The 11,623-nt window shown below is 31.8% G+C and overlaps 1 protein-coding gene across 1 annotated transcript in view; it reads left to right on the top strand.

Annotated features, from left to right (window-relative positions):
- The window catches only part of LOC106469001 (solute carrier organic anion transporter family member 5A1-like), a 34,413-nt gene that overhangs the window by 4,286 nt on the left and 18,504 nt on the right, over positions 1 to 11,623 (top strand). The window contains exons 3-6 of the mRNA XM_022397396.1: positions 926 to 1,110; positions 6,987 to 7,182; positions 7,882 to 8,046; positions 9,860 to 9,940. Coding sequence (XP_022253104.1) covers positions 926 to 1,110; positions 6,987 to 7,182; positions 7,882 to 8,046; positions 9,860 to 9,940 — 627 coding nt within the window. The remainder of the gene's footprint in view (positions 1 to 925; positions 1,111 to 6,986; positions 7,183 to 7,881; positions 8,047 to 9,859; positions 9,941 to 11,623) is intronic.

Genomic DNA, 11,623 nt, shown 5'->3' with positions numbered 1-11,623 from the left:
TTTTTTTTTTTTTTTTTATTTACGTTATTTTGGTCTCTTTTGTGTTTAGAACAATATATACTAATTTTTAAAGTATCAAATTGAATTTTTGTTCAATAAAAATCTTTCAAATGCGATTGTAGCTTTTTTTTCCCCCAAAACTTTGTCTTCAAAATAAGGGTGCGTTTTATACACCGGTGCGTCTTATATTCCGAAAAATACGGTATATAATATTTTGTGGAAAAACAGTGCAATAAAGTATAAACAATTTGAAAGAGAGAAAATAAAAATATTGTAACATAATATTAAGTTATAATGGTTTGGATAATTTAAGATTGAGATCTTAACTAAAAACTTAATGGGTGTAAATTTCTTCCTAAAATGTACTCTTACTTCTTCTGTGTCCCTGATTATGCTTGTGTAATAATGACTATATTGCACACGTTTCTCTGAGTGTTCTCTTTTAGGACACATATGTTTCATTTGTAAGTTAGATTATCATCACAGTAATTAGTGAATGTTGCACTTAAGCTAACTGGACTTAAACTAGAGATATAAAGTGAAAAAAATTTGATGTTTATTTTTGGGAGAAGAATTACTGTAGTTTGAAAATTCCACCTGAAAAGTGTTATAATATTGCTATAGGATAAACAAACTGATGAAAAGAAATTTGTATTCTACATAATGTCTGAGGTATGAGAATTAATATCAAATATTTAAATTTGGGCTTTGTTTAAATGTAATATGAAGAAAAGCTATTACATTATTATTTTAATTAGTAATTATTTTAATATTTTAAAATGTGGACTAATATTTTTAACGTGGTGTTCATATTTTTGAAGCATATTTAAATAATGCAAATGAATGATATGGATAGAAGGTATTTCTGTTTTATATAAATATACCTATATTTTAAGTAATAGTTAACACCAGAAATCTTTTCCAGGGTGTATGTACAGTACATCAGGTCTCGGCCTTGTTTTTGGGTTTCTTCTTGGTGGGTACTTTCTTTCCATTCATGAAGATGCTATCTTATATGACACTGTGCCTTATGACATACATCCAGGCAGTCCTCGTTGGGTTGGAGCATGGTGGGCAGGATTTGTTCTCTATGGATTCTTGTTAACAATGGTGAGTTTGGTTGTCAAACCTCCTCTGGCATCAAGAAGACTGGCCTGCTGGTTCGCAAGTTCTTAGGAATAATAAGCAGATTAATTAAAGAAAATAATAATTAATAACATATTGAATTAAAGTAAATAAATAATATAGTGTTAATAAATCCATAACCTAATTCCGATGTGTTGTTACATAAATATAATTGATGTAAAACTATACTTTACTAATTTAATCCATTTCATCCAATAACAGTTGCTGTCAACCAGTTTGCTAACATAAATAGCATCTCAACCATTACTGTGTCCATTGTATCCCAGCTAGCCTGAAGATCCCTGGTATTGGGCAGAAGGCCTTGTTGGCCGTAGATGTAGCAGATATAGTGTGGTTTACTTATGTACTTTCACTGAGATGTTCTTCTTAGTAATAAAGGCTGTCTATTATTTTAACTTATAATATTGTCTAAAAAGTAAAAGAGATGCTTATATGTGAAAAAATACAGTATTATTTGGTAACAAGCTGAGGTACCCGTCCTTTGTCCGGGTTATGAACTTAAAAATAAGTAACTCAAAAAATCCTAACTTTCACACAATTTATTTTTAACACAACATTATTACAGTATTCATTAATACTTCACCAAAAGTTTTGTATAAGCTTTAAGAATTCATTATGTATATACTTAAATCATGGTATACTCTGTGTGATGGTTCAGATGACTTTGTATGAAGAGGTAGAGGCCAAAGTAGTGGCGGTAGGGGTGCTTTCTGTTACCATCTTTCAAAATCCAGCTCTTAATATCCTTCCATAGTGTTTCACAGGATTAATTAATTAACAGTCATTGGCCCGAGAAGTGTCTTATGGGTTGAAATTGAAACGTCATGGGTCAAAGTGGTAGCTGTTGGAGTAGAAACTTCAGCTGAGTTTATGTATTATTGTAATAATGGCGGCAATTGTTTTTTTAATTGCATTCCTCCATAGGGAGTGCTAGTGCATGCTCTGAGATATATACATAAAACATTTGTATGCCATCCCCCACATGGTGTGTATTTTGTGTTATAGAAAATTTAATCAACTTTCTTTTGTGTGTAAGGATGTGGCACCATTTGTGAATGTAGTTAATGTTAACTTATATCAAAGATAATAAACATTTAGTAACAGCAAAAATAGAGATGGAGGGGTTGTGAACTGTCATTAACATGCTCCTTATTCCAAACTATTATCCTGCAAAGCTTGTTTGAGATTGGCCCAGTGACCTAGGAGTAGTTAGATAACAGGCAAACAGACAGACACACATATTTTTATGCTTTATATATAAAGATCATAATTATAGTGACTGGCTACTATCAGAACCATTCTGTACACATTTCTAGATCACTTCCTTTAAAAGAGACTGATCATGTGATGTGGTTGCAGGTTATTCTTTTAATATGAAAATATGATTATATATATCATGGTTAATCTGTTAGGCAATGGTTAAGATCAAGGGTTTTTAATAACATCACATGAAAAAAAAAAAAGAAACATAAATACCATCAATACTGGAATTAATTCCACAAATTACTGTTATAGTTCTGTTTCTATTTTACCTAGAAATTGAGTGGTTTCGTTTAGTATTTTTGTTCAGCTCTCTGCACTGAGTGTTAAAGCAGAGAAAAATGTAAAATTATTCAATATGTTCCAATATGTAGACCCAACTGGCAGTGAACAGTATAAAAACAAGTCAATAATTTTAGAGTTAACCTGAATGTATAGTTCTATTTCCATATCATAACCATTATAGTTGAAAATACATTTACTCTCTTTTATTTTATATACTTATGTCCTCCAGTGGTTCAGCAGTAAACTTCAAGGCTTGTAACACTAAAATTCAGGGGTTGATATCCATGTTCAACATAATGCTTATAGTCCATTCTGTAGCTTTGCACTAAATTAAATAAACAGGTTTATATTTTTTATTTCTAACTAATTTAATTTATAAACTTTCATTTGTATTTATTAACTCCTGTATTTTGATAATTCATTATTTTAAAATAAAATACTTGCATGTAATTACATAAAGATTTATCATATCATAAAATTTTTTAACTTTCAGCTCATTTTTAAGTGATTTTTTTTATCTTTTGTGTTATTTCACTAAGTGATGAATAATTTACATAAATGCCTGATCATATCTGAAAACTTATGAACACAGAGTCAAATGATAGAAAATTGTATATTTCAGCCAATACATTTATTTTGTATATCCTTTCTTTCCAAGACACTTGTGGAATATATATTTCAATGTTTATTAGATTATATTTCTGTATATTAATCATTTATATTGCTTATTCAATCAATTAAATAATATTCTTAGCAGATTTTTTTTACATTTCTTTGTCTCAGGTGTCCAGTCAATTCATTGTGTTATTTATTATAAGGAAAAGGTTAGAAAACTACTCTGTTGTACCTTTTCCCTGAAGAGTATACTGGAGGTTAAGTACAATACATAAGAGTGATATTCCAGGCTCCATACTGCCCTTGGAACTACTTCCTTTGTCATCAGTTTTGCTTATACAGATGGCTTTGATCATGCAGTATTGTCTGATATTATAATTTTCATATAACTTCAGCTGGCCTTATACTAAATTCATCTTGTTGATTTCCTGCTACTTATAGGTGTAATAATTAATACATTTGTGGAATTCAGTAGTAGGCTTTCCTCATTACATATTTAGAAATGTTTGAATAAAAAACTATTATTATTAACTTTGTTTGAAGAAAACCTCAACTGACAACATAATTCCTTGAGAAATATGTTCTTGTACAGCTATCATCTACTTATCTTGTTGTTTAGAGAGACCTCTGATTGTGAGATAAGCTTTACTTACAATGTTCTCAACCCTTGAACTCTGTATTAATTCCTGCTTCATATGGACAGGAAATTTTGAATTTTTGAAGACAATATGTTTACTTAACAGTAATACCTATAGATTCAGTGTCAATCAGAATTTACTAGAGAGTAGCACCTATAGATTCAGTGTCAATCAGAGTTTACTAAACAGTAGTACTTATAGATTCAGTGTCAATCAGAGTTTACTAAACAGTAGTACTTATAGATTCAGTGTCAATCAGAGTTTACTAAACAGTAGTACTTATAGATTCAGTGTCAATCAGAGTAGGATATGATATTCCTTCTATGATTCCATTAGCACTAGAGCAAGTCTTCTTAAACAACAAACTTGTGAAAAATGATATAGTTGTATTTACCTCATCTCAACTCTGCTCCTTCAGCTCATTCAACCCTTTGACTGTGTAATGAAATTTTGTGTGGATTCTTGAAAAGTGTCAATTATCCACTAAAAATTAAATTTAGAATTTGACCCTTTTTTTAGTACTTTTTCGATACCAAAAACCACTAGTTGCACTTTTGCTCGGTGAGGTATAGACGCACGGTACTAAGGCAAGAAATTCAAGAACGTTTGGCTATTCCTGATTGTCACACTATAAGGAGAAGTTTTGTGACACTATGGGGTAAATCTGCTTGTTACACCAAAGGGCTACAAATATCAAGTCGGATAAATCTGATGACACCATTCAAAGAGTTAATCCATATTCCTGACTGACCTTCACAAGCACCACTGTTGATTCTTCCATTTTTCTTTATATTTCAAAAAAAATTTCAAACAAAGCTTTCAAGTTTAGCTTCTGAACTTCTCTTTGCTGTTTTGAGTCACCTTTTCCTTGTGTACATTAATTCAAAGATATAATGTCTTTGTTGATCACAAAAATAGTCGTTTTCTCCTTGACTGCCTAGGGCCAGGTATGGCTCAGTGGCAAGTGTGATCGAACTGTGAATCTGAGGGTTGAAGGTCCTTGGCCCATTGCTGCACTTTGGGGCTGTGAGTGTGCTATATGAGTGATGATTAAATTCCATAATTCAGTTAGATGAAAGTGGCCTAAGAGTTGGTAGTGATTCCTTTTGACTACTTGCTCTCCCTCTAGTCTATCAGTTCAAAATTATGGATTGCTATATGCAGATAGCCATTTGTGTGGCCTTATACAGAAATTCTAAACCAAACAAACATATATTTGAGTATCTTTGAAATGGCTGGTATGCTTACTGTAATGATACTTGTTGAACTCCCTAACAAAATTTCTTGTATTTCAGTTTTGAATTGATTTCCTTGGGAGAATGCATGATGTAATTACTTGCTGGATTAGTATGTCTAGACCAATTAGCCATTTTTTTTATCTCAAAAGGTGTTTCAACATCAGCTGTTATAATAATTCAAATGTTTTGAACAGTTGTTATGGGCTATCTACCACAAACTTCTAAGAAGTTAAAGAGTTTTTAAAGGTACTTTGCATCATTCTGATGTGTATTATTATCCTGAATAGCATCAGCACTCTGATAAAGGACAGGGATTTAATGGTCGTTCAGGAGGAGCTTGTGAGTAGGACAACTGAGCAAGTTGTTTAATATCCCTCATCAAGCCTTATGAGAAATTATTTTTCCTTCTTCATTTTGCAAGTTATTAAAAAAGAATGACAGAAAATGATTCAACTTTTTATGTGTTAAGTTTTTAAGCCTACTATAAAGATCAGTTATCTGTGTTAGCATCATGAACCAGAGGTGGCTAGCCTGAATACTGCAATTTTTTTATGGTCACTGGAAATTGTCAGACAGTGTACAGGGTTGGTTTAGGATTTTTGCCAAAAAAAAAAGGATAAAAAAAAACCTCTGAAATAGGGAACATTACTGCTTGTTTATAGATTTTTGGCTTGCATCATTCAGAGTTGGCTGGCTTGATTACCATAATTTTTAGTATTGTAATTAAAAACTGTCTGTTGGTGTACATGGGCTATCTTGTTTTACAATTTCTACTTATAAGTGGGGATAAAAAGAAAACTTTAATAGAGTTCATTTCCACTTTTTTTATAGGATTTTGGCTTCCATTAACCACAGTTGGCAGGCTCAATTAACATAACTTTTTGTATGGTAATTGGCAACTATCTAAAGATATATATAGGGTGCTTTGTTTTAGGATTTTTTCCAGAGAAAGGAGATTAAAACTACCATGAAATAAGGCACTTTTCCACTTATTTTTATAGATTTTTGGCTTTGAATTTAAAAACGCAAATATTTTATCTGTTAAATGAGTCAATTATTACTTTCCACAAAGCAGGTTATGCAATTAACATCCAATGAGGTCATTAGGGATTTAATAACAAAAGATAGAAGGAAGGGGACATTATTTAATATTGTCCTTTATACAGTTTTTTGTTTCCATAACAGATATGTTCAGTTAATTATTATTAGTCTTTTCAAGTTGGCAGCAATATGAATAGCTTGTGTGTATTATTCTATCCAATTACTTTGGAAATAATGAAGTCTGACGTGCTTCGCATAGTAAATAAGAAATAAAAACTGAATCATTCATTCAAATTACTTTTTTGAACTCATCTAGTGCCTGTCTTACATTGTCTAAAAATATTCTGTGTAGAATTTTTCTGATATTCTCAATCAAACTAGCATGCTTGCCTTTAAGGAAAATTGTAATGTAGCACTTGATAACTATCAGCCAAACCAGAGAAAAGTACAAAAATATGTATATTACAGAGTAGCGTAATAACAAGAAATATATATATTAGAAAACAAAAGATATTACTATATAACAATATCTTTGTATTCCTTTGTATGATGTGTCCATTTTAGACATGTCGTTAAACTGTGGTATCTTGGCTCCAGGATTGTAAGTGGCTTTGTTAGAAACAGTTTTTATTTCACTGTGTATTGTTAGTAAATTTAAGTATGTTGGTTTTCTTAAGTTCTTAATAATTCAGTTTTCTATTACAGATTGACGAAAGCATTATCTAAATATTTATTCGTATTTATACATATTTTTTTTGTACAGATTTCTATTCCATTTTTTGCATTTCCCAAAACACTGAAGAAAGAAAAAGAACGCTTGATTTTGGAAACTCGTGAGCTTTCACCATCAAAAGAGCCTCATATCCAAGAAGAATTACACATGCCTGGAGAAACACAGCCAAACCCTTCTGTTTCTAAAGAAGCTGAAAAGAAACAAAAATATGGAAAAGATGTTAAAGGTTTGTTTAATTTCAAGTATTTTAAATATTTGTGTCCAGTAGCGATGGTTGTAGAACATTTCAGCACTTAGATATTAGAACATTTATTGGTATCCGAGATTTGATAATTTACCCTTTAATAATACCATGGGATATACCCAGCTTCATTACAATAGATTTTTGGGTGACAGAGTTCTGTTTTGAAATCATAGCCTTTATTTTTCAATGTGGGAATTGCTTGGGATGTGATTTCAGAATCAATTGCTGCCTTAAATACTCTACTCTGTAGATTTTTTTATTTCTTTGGATAACATCAAAGGCCCCTTTGAAATGTTGTGTCCTTTAGTTCTACATGGTTTAACAATCTTGCCATATTAATATCTTTCCTTGGAAAGGCTGTAATATGATCCTGCAACTATAAGTTTATCTGTGGTGGCATTGCACTGTCAGATGCTTAGGAGTTTGATGTGAACTACATTTATTTATCTCAAATTTGTAACACATGGTTCCTTTCACACATCTGTGGAGATACCACTATATTAATGTACACAGATCATTCATGAAAGAAACATTCTGTAGCATATTTTATAGAGTTTTTTAGTCCTAATTTCTGGACAGAAACATAGGTTGTGAAATTCCAGAGTAGGAAAAGTGATGTGTTATTATTATTATTTATTTGTTTTTGTACTTAAATCTGTTTGCAATTCTTTTGATTGGCAGATATTCCAGCATCTATGTGGCATCTGATCAGTAATCCAATCTATATAATCACCTGCCTGGGTGCCTGTATGGAATTATCTATTGTTAATGGCTTCATCATCTTTCTTCCAAAATACTTGGAAACGCAGTTTAACCTTGATAAATCTGAAGCTAACGTGTTCACAGGTATGGTAAAAATAGAATCACTATATTTTAATACATGTTTTTACAGTAAAATAATTCTGAAAATGAACTGTTTAGGTTGTCAACGTGTATTATAGAAATTGCAGTTTTTCAAATTGCCAGTGTTTCAAAAAAATATGTATTGTAATTAAAAACATGCTTAAGTCTAAGAAAAAAACTCTTTATTTTTTTTCTCAAAATAATTAAAGGATAATTAGAGTTTTCTGTATTATAGTTGTGACAATGCACAACTACTTCCATTAAATAATGCCTGTGCTAAGGCTGAGTTAATTTGTATGCAAAAGAAGTGTCCGTATTCGTTTTGAAAGGACATGAATGTTTCAGTATTATAGGAAAGTAAAGGAAACTCATTGTGTTCTCAGTTAGCAATTTGAACAACAGCAAAGTACCTGAAGAGATCCTGATTGATGGTGAGGACCCCAATAAAAACATTTTGAGAAGTTTTCATGATTTGTGGTGCAGTAAGTTGGGTAGAAGGTGGTCCAGCACAATGAGTCTTTACAGAATGGCTACAAGTCTCGCAATGCGTGTGATTAGCAGAATGTGGACTCACTTTCAGACTGTCAATACATTTGGCTGGTGACCTGGATAGGGGAGATCATTTTTGATAACCCTGCAACACTCGCAAGACAATCACAATTTGATAGAGTGGGCTTAACACAGTTAGTGGGCCTGAGTTTCCCAACAGTTTAAAATAGCAACTGAACAATAAATCAGCAAGCAAGTGGACATAGAGGATTTTTATGATTTGTCTGCCATTCATAATTAAGACTATTTATTATTAATTGTAATTTTTATTGAAGATGTTTAGCAACTCTTTTGGTAAACATTATTACATAATTGATCACAGATGAACCATGCTTCAACTTGTAGCCAGATACGAGACATGTACACATTTAAAGAGTGTCCTTGACCAGATACAACCAAAATTTTATATAGAATAAAAAAAAATGTGTGGTGGTGGGTGTGGAGGCATACTGGCTGTTGGCAAGAATCAGTATTGGTGGCTATACTAACTTTTTATGTGCTTTGACGTGGCACTATGAGTGCCATATGTTATAGATGTGCAATTTAATAACCATTAGTGTTACCACATGCAGATGTAGTTGGTCATAACATGCACCACTACAGTGGTCAACTGTTCAGCAACATCATGGAAAAAGAGAATGTTGATTGAATTTGTTGGCCAGCACACTCAGCAGACTTTAAGATGATTGAACATTCATAAAGTAATGTTGATGAACGTGAAGAAAGTCTGATAGAGGAGTGAGCCATATTACCTAATCAACTCATTGATTCCCTCATTTTAATTTTGTCACATCAATGTACGGAATGCATTATTGTCCAAGATTGTCATACATCTTTGTAAACAAGAGTTTTCTGATCATTCACTGGGCTGAAAGTTTGTATTACCAAATAAGCACTTGTAGGCATGGACTTTAGTAGTAGACATCTGCATATATCTAATCATGATTGGTTTCCTGACACTTGTTTTTGATGAAATTAAACTTGGAGGTGCTACTGACATAGTCACTTGGTACATCTATACTTGTATCTTACTAGCTTGAAAGCAGGTTTGTTTATATGTGTTCGGTCAAATGTATAATATTATATCAAAGTAAAATTTATAGTTTATTGCATCAATGTAAATAACTTTCTGTGTAAGTAGTAATGACAAAAGTTTGTAAAAACAACAACAATACAATCAATAAGACTAATTCACTGCATAGTGCGGAACAAGGCTTGTTAAATTTTACTGTTTTTAGTCAACTTGTTTCATTTCCTCTCCATGTAGGTGGAATAGCTATACCTGGGGCATGTGTTGGAATTTTCTTAGGAGGATACTTACTGAAGAGATTTCAGCTGAGGCCAAAAGGTGAGAATGTGGGTTTCAAATGTTAATCTTTTCTGTTTGTTTGTTAATTAATAGATGTCAGTCAGTAGAACTATTTGGAGAAGGTAATAATTGAATAATATTGTTTATGTAGAATAAAGAATTTTATGCATTCATGAATTTTCAAGTATTCATATCTTTAAACTTATTTCATTTCATGTTAGGTTTTGTAGTGTTATGACTTCTGTTTCCTGTTATGTATGAATTCTGTAGTTTATCCTTGCATGTTTATTGTTTGTATCAGTAAGAATACAAAATATACAAAATAAGTTAAGTTTAATTAGATTAAAGTGAAAGTACCATGATTAGAGACTCCTATTTGCTTGCTTTTTAAATTTATTGAAGCTGTAATGGATCATATGTAATGACAGTAGGACTTATGATCAATTGATACTATTCCAAAGGAAAATCATTAAACTCGTACATTGCTTACTGTTAGCGTCTTGTTGCAATATTTTTTTAACTCAAACACACAAACTTGAACCAGTGGATTTATTTGCATGTATATAAGTCAGTCTATTCTACATTTCTCAGTTGCTTATGTGATCAAGCCCTACTAACAGTTTTCTTCGTCTCTCGTTATCATATATTATGTTGACTTTTGTCTATTTAGAGAATACCAATGATAATATGGATTTACATTTATAAGGAAAAATCAACAATAATTTATTTTAGTTTCATTTACTATGCAGCATTGTGGAGGTTAGTATATATCAGTGGCATATCCAGAGTTAGTGTTGGAGGGGGGCAAAGTTTTGGAGAAATGACATCAAAGGTACCAATGTGAGCATGGCATATCCAGAGTTAGTGTTGGGGGAGGGCAAAGTTTTGGAGAGATGACACCAAAGGTACCAATGTGAGCATGGCATATCCAGAGTTAGTGTTGAGGGAGGGCAAAGTTTTGGAGAGATGACATCATGGGTACCAAGTAATTTCTTTAATCAGGGCATTAACAACCTGATTGTAAGATGGAAAAGCATCATCGATAAGAATGGAGACTATTTCATTTAATAAATGTTTCGTTTGGATATATAATTTGTTCAGGTTTTTTATGTACAAGAGATAGGGAGATTAGAGACAAAAAAGTATGACCATACATGATGCATCTGAAACACAATTTTAGTAATAACCTACCCAGTTTTCAAACATAAAAATATGGAAGCAGATGCAATAATGACAATGAAAAAGAAAATGTACATACAAAATTCTAGTTCAAGTGAAATTAAATTTTCTTGCACTATCACTGACCCACTCTTCTATGAGGTTTTCGAAATTGCAACGGTGATTAGTCAAAAAAACAAATAACTTGATATATTTACAGACAAATCTTTTTTTAGTTTATCAAAAATACTTCACTAAAAATATGATTGGGATTTGGGGCCTCCTTCAATAGGGGGGCCCAGATGTCTCACACCTGCTGCATTTCCCTAAGGGCTGCCCCTGTATTTAAGTTATAAGATGCTAAATGGAATTTCAGATCGAAATTACCCGATCTTGTTTTCTATGTATTGTGACTAATAGATCTATATATTTGTTAATCTTCAACAAAGATGATATTTAATGTGCCTTTATTTTCATTATTTCATGCTGTAATATATATATATATATATATATATATAATATATATAACCACCAACTTACAACAAAGTAAGTACTTTAAACTTT

The sequence above is a fragment of the Limulus polyphemus genome, unplaced genomic scaffold (genome assembly GCF_000517525.1).
Source record: "Limulus polyphemus unplaced genomic scaffold, Limulus_polyphemus-2.1.2 Scaffold3256, whole genome shotgun sequence".
NCBI lineage: Eukaryota > Metazoa > Arthropoda > Merostomata > Xiphosura > Limulidae > Limulus > Limulus polyphemus.
Note: the sequence above shows the minus strand (reverse complement) of the source record. Positions and strands in the feature narration are given on the sequence as shown.